The sequence below is a fragment of the Heptranchias perlo genome, chromosome 15, assembly GCF_035084215.1.
Source record: "Heptranchias perlo isolate sHepPer1 chromosome 15, sHepPer1.hap1, whole genome shotgun sequence".
Classification (NCBI taxonomy): domain Eukaryota; kingdom Metazoa; phylum Chordata; class Chondrichthyes; order Hexanchiformes; family Hexanchidae; genus Heptranchias; species Heptranchias perlo.
Window position 1 is genome coordinate 5594776 of NC_090339.1, and position 14506 is coordinate 5609281.

General features: G+C 41.3%; 1 protein-coding gene across 1 annotated transcript in view; it reads right to left on the reverse strand.

Annotated features, from left to right (window-relative positions):
- Positions 1–14506, reverse strand: part of wdr44 (WD repeat domain 44) — a 72698-nt gene that overhangs the window by 45630 nt on the left and 12562 nt on the right. The window contains exons 2-3 of the mRNA XM_067996799.1: positions 9337–9367; positions 631–708 (exon numbers count right to left, since the gene is read on the reverse strand). Coding sequence (XP_067852900.1) covers positions 631–708; positions 9337–9367 — 109 coding nt within the window. The remainder of the gene's footprint in view (positions 1–630; positions 709–9336; positions 9368–14506) is intronic.

Genomic DNA, 14506 nt, shown 5'->3' on the forward strand with positions numbered 1-14506 from the left:
CCAATCTCATTTCCCTGCTCTTTCTCTATATTCTTGCTTTTGAAATACTTATTCAATTCTATTTTCAATTATTTATCCTCTTTTCCTCAAAAAGCATTTTTAGTAAAGCATTCAATATTCTACAAAAAAAACCTAAAAATACTTAATTCCCCCTTCTGCTGGTAATTCTGAGCCTATGCCTCCTTGTTACGGATAAGTGAATGCATTTTATGACAGTTTACAGTGATAATTAGATGGCTTAGCTATTTTTGCTTTTAAATTTTTCTGAAGACAAACATGCCTCAAGTGAATGAAATATGGCGCAAGCAACATATATAGGCCATCTTCATCCGTAAAACATTTTCTAATCCACCCAAGGACCCCATTAAATCCTCCTTTTGTAAGTGGTCTCCTTATTCTGGACTCATTCAGCAAGATAGATAATGGTGCATTAAGATTATGATTTTGAAATTGGAAAACTTACTAAATCAAAAAAATATTTAGACCTGCACCTCAAATGCTTAACACATTGTGCCCAACAATGTGGTAAAATATTTAGTGACATCTCTTCATTAAAGCTTAAAGACCATATGGGTTGTTTTTGAAAAAAATCAGGAAAAATGTTAGTGAGTTACAGGCAAAACAACAAACCTCATCTTTATCTTCATGACTATGTTCCTCAAATGTAAAATCTTGATCACGTTTCTGTGCTCCATTGTCTATTTTATCCTGTTAAGGAATAAAGAACAAAAACAATTATGAATCTACCATGCTGTATTTCCATAGAGATTTATCTCTAAAATGAACTACATTAGATACCAATACTCCTGTTCACTCTTCACTATAATGACGCATTGTGTTTTGAAATTTCAAGTTCTCAGTTGCAGAATTGAATTATGAGTAGTTCAATGTTTCATTCAGAGAGTTTCTATTAATTCAACTTGAAATTAAAAAAATCACTCCTTAATGGGCAAGTCTGTTATTGCACTAAATTATATCTGGACATCTCAGAAACTTCACAACATGTAAGTTGTCACCAAAATATCATCTTGAAAAGTGTACATTACAAAATTAAAATGCAGGATACAATGCTCTTAGTAATGCAGTTTTTATATTACAAATTGAGGGGGGCAGGAGAGAAGGGGGGGAAGGGGCAAAATCATTTTGAAGAGTCCTCAGTACTGAGATATTTAGAGAATATAATGGAAAACTAGTACTTTCATCAAGGAGGGTTAATTGGCATAAAACCACGAGAACAAAACCTGAGGAATTTAGAAATATTCACCAGAATCGAGATGATAATCAAGAGTTGAAATTACTGTACTGCAACCACTGGGAGGTTTAAAACATATATACATAGCTTTTAGGTGAACTTTGTACTCTGCAAAGCGAGTGGCATCACTGTTGTGGAATAGAATGCTTAGTACATAGGAACAGGAGTAGGCCATTCAGCCCCTGTTCCACCATTCATTTAGAGCATCTGTACTTCAACTCCATTTACCCACCTTTAATCCATATCCCTTGATATCCTTACCGAGTACTAAGCACTGTCGTTCAATTACTCAAAAAAGCATTTCCAATTAAATGGTTTTCAGAAAATAAAGGGCAAGATAAATTTTCAAAGCAGGACTGAACAGAAATAATGGCCCAGATTTTTCTGTAGCAGGGCATCTAACAGCATCTGCCATTAGTTAGACATGCCCTTGAACATTGAGGTTTTTAAATTTTTAACTTGGCAAGTTGCTGAAAGTGCGAGCTGCTAACGGCGCAGTGAGGGAAACAGGGCATCTGGGACCAGAATGAACAGGGCAACCAACTGTGTATCTCCTTAACCATTCAAATGAAGGACTGAGATATAAACAGTGGAAGTACTGAGGCGTATGTGTTCAATGTCAAATCAGGTACAGAAAGAGGAATAAAGAGGAAAAGAATGGTTTGGATTGAGAAACAGAAAGAGAAAGGAAAAGTAAAAAAAAAATTCTAATTTTTAAAATCTCCAACAATTAATACTTAAAGGAAAGACTCCACAATTGTAATAGTTAATTTTTAGTGCCAGAGGTTGATTGGCAGTAATGAACATTTATCCCATTGTTAAAAGGATACTTAGACTTGAAATGACAAGACTTCACTTTCTGTGGCGAGTTCAGTTCGCCTCTACCGCACAAATACAGAAACTTCACGCCATTCAATGCATTTCAATGGTGAGGCAGACAGCGAGGTGCCGTTTTCGCGAATCTAAGGGCGGTGCGACACAACTCTCAGAACATCTTTTAGATATTCGCATTTAACCATGCATCTGCCCCTCACCTGAAGTTGCTGTACCATTACGCATAAATAACGGCGCATAAAATTTTGAAGCCCTTCATTTAGTTACTTTGGCATTAGTTAAATGCCAAAACTGATTTTACGTGACAATTTTAATTTGTTCAACCTAGCAAAGAATTATCGCCACTATATTATTCCATTTAATTGGCTTGCTGCTGAACTTAAATCTGGCAAAAACAAAGCAATAGTGAAAAATATCTAGTATGAGCAAAATAAAAAGTATACACAGAAAAATAACATTTTTAAAAAGTTAGAACATTTGAGCAATAAAGGAAAACCACAGCCATTACCTGAAGTGGAGATCTAAGAATCATACAGCAACAGGAGGCGGCAATTCGGTCCAACATGCCTTTGCAGACTCTTTGAAAGAGGTATCCAGTTATTTCTACTCCCACTGGTCTTCCCCCATTGCCCTGCAATTTTTTTCTTTTCAACTATATATCCAATTCCCTTTTAGGCCGTGCATTCCAGGTCCTAACTTACTGCATTAAAAAAATCTCCTCCTTTTCCTCCTGGTTCTTTTGCCAATTATCTTAAATCTATGTCCTCTGGTTATTGACCTTCCTGCCAGTGGAAAAGTTTTGCTCTATTCTATCAAAACCCTTCATAATTTTAAACACCTCTATTAAATCTCCCCTTAACCTTCTCTGCTCTAAAGTAGAACAAACCCAGCTCCTCCAGTCTCTCCACATAATTGAAGTCCCTCATCCCTGGTACCATTCTAGTAAATCTCCTCTGTACCCTCTTCAAGGACTTGACATCCTTCCTAAAGTGTAGTGCCCAGAATTAGACAAAACTCCAGCTGAAGCTTAACCAGTGATTTATAAAAGTTTAGCATAATTTTCTTGCTTTTGTACTGTAGCCTCTATTTAGAAAGCCCAGGATCCCGTATGTTTTTTTTTTAAAAACCCATATCAACTTGTCCTGCCACCTTCAAAGATTTATGTATGTGAATCCCCAGACCTCTCTGTTCCTGCACCTCCTTCAAAATTGTACCATTTAGTTTATATTGCCTCTCCTCATTCTTCCTTCCAAATTGCATCACTTCACACTTCTCTGCATTAAATTTTGTCTGCCACTATCCTCCTCACTGTTTACTGCATTTCCAAGTTTTGTGCCATCTGCATCCTTTGAAATTATGCCCCCTATACCCAAGTCTAGGTCATTATATAATTAATAGTTTAGAAATCCAGCATCAGCAAAACTTTTGCACATTACAATATTCATTTACTACTAATCATAGCTCAGGATCTACTAAATCTTCAGCTTTTCTTCCCCAATTTTGTCCCCTCCTCTCAAAAGGCAGGCTTCTGCCCAACTGGCCATTCTCCATGAAGGAGCCTAGATGGTGATTATTCAAATTGGGAGGCGGTGGGGAGCATCATCACATTCACACTTGATCCTATCCTCCAGACATCTGTAAATACATTCCTTCCAACAAGGATCCCTAAATCAAGGGTGCCCAGGCCAACTAATGCATGAGGATAATGAACAAGCACAGAACAGAACAGATATTGGTCCTGAGGCTTCCTTAGTCAGTAGGGCTCGCCTTCACAGCAACCAGTGCATGTTGACAAGAAATGTACTACAGACTGATCACAAAAGTGACTAAGTGGGCTCCCAACCCCCCAAAGCAGTTTGCACTGCTGACCGCCAAGTGACATCTGTGGTCATAATTTTTTGCACCAAGCAACAATAGTGAGCAACTTCCCCACTATTTCAACAGCAGTTTATCACAAGTTAAATAAGACATCGCTGCACTTCGGATATTTTGAAAATTTGTCTTCATTCCATTAACATATAGCATGTTTCAAAATGATGTAGCAGTGGATAAACAAGGATTCATTACGATTACATAAAGTGCATTCAGACTTAAGATGTTGAATAACAACGATTTTAACACACACACCAAGGATCCACCGGGTATAAGATTTATCCAACCATCAGGCTTAAGCACATGGGGGCAGAGTACATTAAGTCTGCTCTTATTGGAAACATCTTGAGATCTGAAAATATACATTTATGAAGTTCACCTTTTATTTGCAACAAGGTTTTAAATTGCATACGAGAGCAATCGTGTGATCGTACCACTGTTCCAGGTTTATGGGACTGATATCATGGCACCATGCAGAGAGGAAATATTCTTGGACTACAGGGAGTTACAGGCATTTAAAATTAGTCTCATTCTTATGATCAATAAAATTAAACTAGTGCCAGCAAAATCATACCTAACAGAGATAACCCAACAGGTTGAGACTCAAAATTTGATTCTTAGTCTAGCCTAGCTCCTAATATTTCTACAATTGCATCCGACAACAACCTGGTTTCTTCCTAGTATCTTGTAATTACCTTGGTTACAGCACCTGCAGTCTGCCTCACTAAAATGTCTATTTTTTTAAAGCTCCTTTCCTCGGTCATCACTAGGTTGAACTGTATTATCATCTGATGAGCATGGATAGAATGGATGAGATGAGACACAAAATGCTCACTTGAGAGGGATGAAGGGAGCAAAGAAGAAGACAGTCTATTCAAAACATGCAGCAATGGCACCTCTGATGATGAATTCCATCCTCCATGCCAGCAGCGTAGCTAACCGAGGATTCTTATGAATATTACGTGCTCTGGGCGAAGGATGAGAAGGGAGCAAGAATTCCTTTACAATTAAACATTCCTGCATTCAGAACATGAACTGCACTGGCCAGGTGTAAGATTACAATTACAAGAAAATCCATGTGATGCCAGTGGAATTGCATTTAGGGGAAAGGATGAAATTGCAATTTGTAGTCAATAAATGCATTTATTCAGCAAAATGTTTTTGTTACACCATATATTCAAATTCTGACAACTACTTAATTACATGCGAATGAAAGTGCTCAGACAATATTATTCAGTCATATGGAGATTTTTCATGGCCCAAAGACAAGCTATTTTGAAATGAGGTACATGGAAACACTGATACATTGTTGGTTTAAATACAGATTCAAGCAAATCCTAATTGTTCAACATTTAATACATTGCGAAAGAAAACTCAACGTTACTACCGCCTAAAGTGACAGAGAAAACAAGGTTTTCAAGGTTGCTATGCTTCAGGACCATGGCAGAATACAACACATTATGGTATACTTACAACACAACAGTACTGTAGGTGTGAAACAGCTTCACTTCACATCAATGCTAAAGTTCTGCAGTGTAAATTCTCATATTCACACTTCACTTTGCTTCCAAGTCAGGTCAGGTCCTAACTCCAGACTTACATCACTGGTGCAAAGGGAAATTAATTGGTGTCACAGCAATTTAAGACCAACTCTAGTCAGTAGTCTTATATCTCTTGGACTTTGTATCAAATACAACACTAACTGTGCATAACCACATATAAAGACCAGTATTTCTACTGCAATGGCACACTTATTATAATACTCCTAGTTTCAGGAACTCCCTGGTAATTGGGTAAAGCGCAATTGCATTGGTGGCAAGGCATAAATGAAATAAAAAAGACAAGTCCAGTGTACTATCTTCATAAATGGTGCATGACATTCTGGAGAGTTTAACTCATCTTGCCCCAACAGTGCAAGAGAATTTAAGAATTAAACACCAAGGGTCATCAACCTGGAGGGTTTAGTGATCACAGTATCTTCAGTCATCTTGCTTGTGATAAGAGGGTCAATATTACTTTCAAGCTAGTTTCCTTGATGAAGTTATCAGTACTAAACTTCAAAAAGGTTCTGGACTTAAATTAAAAAGGATATTGAAGTGAATTATCATTTTTTTAAACCATTTGTTTATATAGATTTTGATGGGGAGTTGCTATCCTATGCACAAGCATGTCTTTTCAGCAACGAGGCTCTTTTGACCCATACACAAACTCTACAATTTGGATTAGTACTCATCATGGTGCATACTGGGTAGTGACATGGAATAACACTTGTGGGTGGCATTAACAGAAACAGATTAGCTAGGCAGTAAAAGATAAATGCTTTCCTTTTGGGACAAAGACTAAATTTAAAATTTCTAAAAATACCAGTTTTCACAATCCATTCAGTTCAAAAGTCAAACATACTGTGAAAATTTATAGCCCTTGCGGCTGCAGATATTCATGCATTCTGAAAAGTTTAAACACTAGGGGCTCAATTTGACCATCCGCTATCGGGTGCGTTTCCCGCGGTGGGGGGGGGCTCCGAAAATCGGAGAATCCCGGCGCGGTAGCGGAGCCCGCCCCGAACCCGCGCACTTCCGGGTTCCCCGCTGACGCGCCGGCGTGCGCACGCAGCCCCCGCTGGTGGGAATCCCGCAGGCAATTAAAGCCAGCGGGATGCCACTTGACAATATTTAGTTAGGTATTTCAGGTCATTAACTGACCTGATTAAGGGACTATGTGGGATTTTAGAACAAAATGGGACTGTTTCCCGTACTGGGGGAAACACTCCCAGCTCGAATGGACGTGTTGCAGCCGTCAGCCTGTGGCAGCTGCAAAGGTCCATTTGACAGGTTTGGGGGGGGGTGGGGGGAGACCCTCACCCATTGCAGGAGGCCATGCAATGGGTGAGGGTCTCCCATTTGGCCCACCACCCTCCTCCTGACAGTCAAAGTCACCAACCTGCACACGTACCCCGGGGTCCGGAGACATGTACCTACCTTGCGGACCCCCTCAGATGTACATCGTCCGGATGGGGGCCGCCGTAGCTGCAGTCATGACCTCCGCGGAGGGCGAACAGCATCACCAGCCTCGCCATCCACCTCTGACACGTGGAGCTCCACAACAGAGTGCTGTGACACATCCACCTGTAGAAGGGAGGGCTACCGCAGAGAGAGATGCGTCGCAGAGGGCACTACCCTCACCACAGGATCCACAGACCGAGGCTCAGCCTCCTGGACCTCTGAGCAGCAGTGCGCACGGAGGCTAGAGTCACTCGACATATAGCCGTGGACATCTGCAGCCTCTTTCATGCCGAGCTGCTCCTGGCTGGCCCGAGCACCATCATCTTACCTGTCGCTGTCAAAGTCACCACTGCCCTCCACAACTTCTCCTCCGCAGCCTGCCAGGGTGCAACCGGGGACATCGCCGATGTCTCTCAGTCGTCTGCGCAGAAGAGCCCTGCAAATACACCTACACCCACTCTGCAGTGACACAATGGGTGGCATCAGTGGTGGGTCCTCAGTGATACCCAGGAGCGGGCATAATTGCACAAACCAGACAGGATTCGTGGAGACATGGCAGTAGTGGTGCCAATATAATGTGTGATGTGAGTTGTTCTGAAATTAAATATAAGTAACACCCATGACAAACCCTCAAACACCCTTGTGCATCCCCCTTCATGCTCACGACACGTTTGCCTTACGCTGCCTACTGCACATATGTGATGCATGCCCTGTGGCTGCAGCACAGGTTGTGGCAGGTTGAGTGAGGCTGGCCGTGAGAGAGATGCACGAGAGGGTGAGTATGGGATAGAGCCATGAGATTGTATGAGGATTGGGTTGCATGGTAGTGGCGGGGTGAGTAGGTGCAGGTAAGATGAGGATGTGGTTTGAGTGGGTATGAGGGGTGATGTGACAGAGTAGTGTTGGCAGTGCCGAAGGAGATGTGGGGTGGGGGCAGTGCTGTGGCAGACGGAGTGTAGGGGAAAGACTACATGTACTCACTGTGGCTGACCTACTGAGGTCATTGGAGCGCCTCCTGCATTGTGTGCAGGTAGGCGATATGTTGGTGGCGCAGGTGACCCCCTCTGCCACCTCGAGCCAGGCCTTCCTGGTGGCAGAGGCGGGCCGCCTCCTCCCACCCGCCGGGTGGAAGATCTCTGTCCTCCCCCTCCTCCTCACCCCATGTATTGATACCTGGGGTGAGGCATCATTAAACTGGGAGCATCCTTCCCCCTGGGCTGCTCCATGCAGTCATCTTTGCTATTGGTTGCAGCATCTGTCAGTGGAGGACTGCCCCTTTAAATAGAGCGCCTCCAACTGACAGATCTTACTGCGCATGCGCAGATCAGCAGCGGGGAACCCGGAGGAGCAGGTAAGTGGCTCTAATTAGTGGTTTGCCTGCTACGATCGCGCGGGAAACCCACCAATTTCACAGAGCGCGTTACCCACGCGCCCGATAGCCCACCCGCCGGAAACCCGCAGCCCTGCTAACATCGGGCCCTAGATCTGCTAACACTTTCAGCTGGATCGTAACCCCATACAGGGTAGATTAATAAACAAGTATCAAGTTTTCTCCCACTGTACACAGAGGTCTGTCAGCTTTAATCTCATGTGGCTTTTGACCTACATTTTTTTTTTAAAAAAGGAACAATTCATGATAAATATTTTCATGAAAACGCTTCCTAGTTAAAATAACCCATTTCCACATACTTTTTCTTTCATCGTGCAATCTAACGGAGGTTTAGCACATTAGGAGCCAGTTGTCTTCGACACTGACCTTTGTATCACAGTGACAGGATTTAGATCTCAACAGAAAATCTCAACACGCAGCATTGCCAAACTTGCTCATCCTGACAAAGCAGCTAATGTACTATTTGTATTGAATAGCATAATGGGATCTTTAAAATCATGAACAGGAAGCAGAACAGTATACTACCCTAAGGACAGCACTTCCAACAACGCAGCACTCCCTCAGTACTGCAATGGACTGTTACCCTAGGTTATGCGCTCAGCTCCTGATCTGGAGCACGAACACTCAATTTCCTGTCCCAAGGTAAGAATCCTACTAAATAAGCCAATCTGACACTACTTCATTGGAACAGAACCATTAATCCCACGTCAGGTTCCATGTGTAGCTCTATCTCCATTACATGTCTGTGTCTAAACTACAATTTGCTGTAGATATGTCATCACAGTTTTCCCCTAGTACAGTAACAGGCACTGTATTTAGAACATAAGCTCAATTAGATAGCAATGTAAAACCACATATTAACTATCACATGATTACTATTTTCCCCCCAGATTAGTTGAATAAGGGAGGGTATTAGAACTGTAATCTTTCAACCCCACCAGAAAGATTGTTGTATTTTGATAACTTCACAGTTCTACAGTACATACCTTAGAGGAAATAATGATCTTTGCTGGTGACCTAAAGGGGGAAAAAAAAAGAGACGTTATTTTGATAGTGTAATGATCATGAAGCAATTTAATACAACAGCTAATGGTAACTGCAACTAGTACCATCATATCCCTTTGAGCCACAAAACAGACAGAATACTTTTGGTAAAGAAATAGTCTTGGGTGTTTTCAGTCAGATGCATGGGAAGAGCTGCTCGCCAGCAGATCATGCCTAATGAAATTGGAGCTGCCCTTAATGAAATTGACAAGAATGGCTCTCATATAGCACATTAATTTCATAAATTGCTTAGTAACTGAAATATTGAAAGCTGTCAAATGAGAACTTACAAAATGATTTCAGGATTAGCGAAGTATGGATGTAAATCAATGTATTGATTCAGATTGTGCATCGGTTCAGTTGCAATTAGCAAAAAGGTACATAAGTCACACGTCAGTGAAATTGATGGGACCTTTAATGACTTACAGTGGGCCAACTGATCCTTTATCAGCCTAGTTCACAAAGAAAATTATATAGTTCAGAAAGGTAACATTAAGTATGAGAGAAGCTATTCAGTCCATTTAGCTCATGCTTCCATAAAAACCTACAGTCCCATCACAGCATGCAACTGCTTTTTAAATTCTTACAATTTTTGCCACCACTACTCTTCCCAGAAGATCGTTCTTGGTACTGAATCACTGTGTGCAACACCTCCCGACTGTGGGCCTGAACTTGTCTTTTACCAGTTTGACTGTAATTGCAGTTTAACTTGAGATAGTGCTTTGGTTAACTTCTTCTGTTCCACTTAGTATCTTTATGTCTCAAGGTCCCCATCATTTGTCCCCCACCCCAAAGCTGAGTAGCTGGAGTTTTAACTCAGTATTCTGATCTAGAAATTAGCCTTATGGCTCTCCTCTATGCCAATTCTAGGAATTGGACATTTCCCTTGTGCTTTGGTCAGAACTGAATGCATTACTCAAAGTGCAGCCAGGCCAGACAGAACATTATGCAGCTCTGCAGTGGTCTCAGACCCGTATTCTGTTGTTTCGACAATACAGCTCAGCAGGGTTGGCTTTATTGATCGCATGCACTGCGATAGCTGGACCTGACCAGTGTTGAATCTACCATTCACAGGTGTTTTAGACCTTCACCTAATTAGTTCCACATCTCTAAGTATGTACCCACATTTTCCTTCTAATGTGCAACAACTTGCATTACTTGTTCTGAATTTCAACTGCCCTAGATGTGTCCACTTTCAAATTTGATCTCTGTAGCTGCCTGGCTGGTTTATGAGACTTAACTTGTGTGGGTTGCGGGGGGGGTGTGCGCGGAGAAGCTTAGCATAATTGGTGAACCTGATCAATTTGCATTGCATTTCTGAATCCAGGTCATTTATGGAGATTATAAACAGCAAGGACAGTGAAGACCAATCACTGGGCACCCTTCCCAACCAGACATAATTTCCTTGTTTCTGCTCTATCAGCCAATTTCTTATTTATCTTCCAAGTTTTACCTAGGATACTCACTGACTTAAGCTTACATAGATGCTTTATTTAGGACTTTTGAGGAAGGCAATCTCAATTTCAGGTCTAACAGCATTTGCCGACTGAAAAACAGAAAATGCTGAAAATATATCATAGGTACATCAGCATCTGAGAAAAGACATTTTAGGTAGATACCCATGAGATTTAGATAGAGACGATCTCCACCTGAAGCTTTAATTTTTCAGATGCTGATGGTTCTGCATATGCTGGAATTGTGCTTTTATTTTAGATTTCCAGCATTTGCAGATTTTTTTTTGGTGGCTAAGTTACAGGTAGTCAATTGGTAGAAAGGATGGGATGTGTATCTTGCATTCAGCTAATTGAGCTTTGCTTGCAAAGAGTTAGCTGAATAGGTTTTTACCATATGTGTTATGGTAATTACCAAAGAGCACATCAGAACTTTTAATATTTGTTAAAAACTCTGCAATGGCCTGAAGCCAAGGAGCTAGCCTGCAATGGTTAGAGGCCCAAAGCCTTTTAGTGTTCAAAACTCCCTACTGCACTAATATGCTATTGTGCAGGTAAGAATGTTTTTAGGTTTCAGAATTGAATACAACTCACTTATTTGAATTTCATTCGACAAATGATCCGCAGATAGTTTCCAACCTACCTGTTTAACTGTTACAACAATTCAAATATAGTTTTACACAATTTACTGGTGGTTTCAGAGCACTATTTGGTGTTGCTCAGACCTGGAACACTTGATCCGACACAAAGTTAGACAAATATGCAGATATTTACATGGGGAAATCAAAATGTTAACAATACTACTGCAATCCTGGGCATCCAAGAAAGGTACAATCCCTCGAGCAGCATCTAAAATGGTGACTGTTGTTAGTGTTTATCTACTATTTGGCCCTTATTTGAGAGGAAAAAAGCACGTGTGTGTAGAAAATGAAGTATTTGCAGAGATACGCTTCAAATTATCGGACTTTCTTTTGGGGGGGGGGGGGGGGGGGGCGGAGAATTGAATTTACAAAAATAAGTTTATTATTCCAATACAAAAAAAGTTGCATTTAAAGAGTGCCTCTTATGTCCTCATGTCCTGAGGACATAAGAGGCACTCTTTAAAAGCACTTCAATAATTATTTTTGAAGTACAGTCACTGGGGTTATCTAGGCAAAGGTGGCAGCCAATTTGCACATAGCAAGATCCCACAGCTAGTGAGATGAAAGAAAAATATTTATCAGTTGAAGGTTGATTGCAAATGCTCCTTCTTCCTTCCTTCTCTCCCCCCACCCTAAAAAAAAGTGGTAGGAACCAATGCACTTTTGAATTTTCATCCAAGACTGTTATATAAGTAACTGTAGGTGGATGGAAATAATGTGTATTCTGGAAGTACTCAAGCTGGACTGGAGTGTGGGAATCCATCTTTCCAGCCTGATGAGAGCTTCACCCAAACATTGATATCACCACGCAAAACTAGTTCATTCTAACTCAAATTTTACACATTTCACTGTCCTGTGCACACAACACGAATCTTACATCAAATTATCATATTTTCCAATTCCTACTTTCTGAATGTCTTCCATCTGTCACATCTGACCCTCAACTGTGAAGTACATTTTTTGCTATGTTAAATGTAACTTGTTATAAATCAACAGAAGGAAATCAAAAAAAAACCACAAATCTGTCTATTCTTATAAAGGAGAGCTTGTTCAAAATTACCTACTATATTATACATCGTATTCATGTCCTGTCTGAGGCCAAAGTCATCAGAATAGAAACCATAATCTGGAAGCTCCACTACAATGGACCAACCATGTGATCAAATGGCCAAAGTCATGCCACAATCTTTAAATCCTCCTTAGATATGGGGCTGGCAAGAGGACTGGAGGATTGCAAATGTTACACCTCGTTCAAAAAAAGGGCAATTACAGGCCAGTCAGCCTAACGTCGGGGGTGGGGGAACTTTTAGAGACAATAGTCCAGGATAAAATTAATTGGCACTTGGAAAAGTACAGGCTGATAAATGAAAGTTAACACCAATTTATTGAGGGAAAATTGTGGTTGACAAACTTGATTGAGTTCTCTGGTGAAATAACGGAGAGGGTTGATAAGGATAGTGCACTTGATGTTATGTACGTGGACATTTAAAAGGCATTTGATAAAGTACCACATAATAGACTTGTAAGCAAAATTAAAGCCCTTGGGATTAAAGGGACAGTGACAGCATGGATACAAACATGGCTAAGGGACAGAAAGCAGAAAGTAGCAGTGAATGGTTGTTTTTCAGACTGGAGGGAAATGTACAGCAGTGTTCCCCAGGGGTCAGCATTAGGACCTCTGCTCTTTTTGATATATATTAATGACCTGGACTTGGGTGTCGAGGGTATAATTTCAAAGTTTGCAGATGACACAAAACTCGGGAAGGTAATAAACAATGTGGAGGATAGTAACAGGCTACAGGAGGACATAGACTGGTGAAATGAGCAGACACATGGCAGATGAAATTTAACACAGAAGTGTGAAGTGATACATTTTGGTAGGAAGAATGAGGAGAGGCAATATATAATGGTTCCAGGGATGAGGTACTTCAGTTACATGGATAGATGGGAGAAGCTGGGGTTGTTCTCCTTAGAGCAGAGATGGTTGAGAGGAGATTTGATAGAGGTGTTCAAAATCATGAGAGGTCTAGAAAGAGTAGATAGACAGAAAATGTTCCCATTGGCGGAAGGGTCGAAAACCTGAGGACACAGATTTAAGGTGATTGGCAAAAGAACCAAAGGTGACGTGAGGAAAAACTTTTTTTATGCAACAATTGGTTATGATCTGGAATGCACTGCCTGAAAGGGTGGTGGACGCAGGTGCAATCATGGCTTTCAAAAGGGAGTTGGATAAATACTTGAAAGAAAAAAATTTACAGGGCTACAGGGAAAGGGCGCGGGAATGGGACTAGCTGGATTGCTCTTGGAGAGCCGGCATGGACTCGACAGGCCAAAACGGCTGCCGCCTGTGCTGTAACCGTTCTATGATTCTATGATAAACTAAATGGTAGAATTTTAAAGGGGGTACAGGAACAGAGAGGCCTGGGGTGTATGTATACAAATCTCTGACGGTGGCAGGACAAGTTGAGAAGGCTGTTAAAAAAGCATATGGGATCATGGGCTTTATTAATAGAGGCATAGGAAGTTATGCTAAATATTTATAAAACACTGGTTAGGCCCCAGCTGGAGTAGTGTGTTCAATTCTGGGCACCACACTAAGAAGGATGTCAACGCCTTGGAGAGGGTGCAGAAGAGATTTACTAGAATGGTACCAGGGATGTGGGACTTCAGTTATGTGGAGAAATTGGAGAAGCTGGAGTTGTTCACCTTAGAGCAGAGAAGGTTAAGGGGACCTTTGATAGAGGTGTTCAAAATCATGAACAGTTTTGACAGAGTAATTAAGGAGGAACTGTTTCCAGTGGCTGAAAAGTCAGTAGCCAGAGGACACAGATTTAAGGTGATTGGCAAAAGAACCAGTGGTGACATGAGGAAACATTTTTTTTTAACGCAGAGTGTTATGATCTGGAATGCACTACCTGAAAGGGTGGTGGAAGCAGATTCAATAATAACTTTCAAATGGTATATGGATAAATACTTGAAGGGAAAAAGTTCAGGGCTATGGGGAAAGAGCAGGGGAGTGG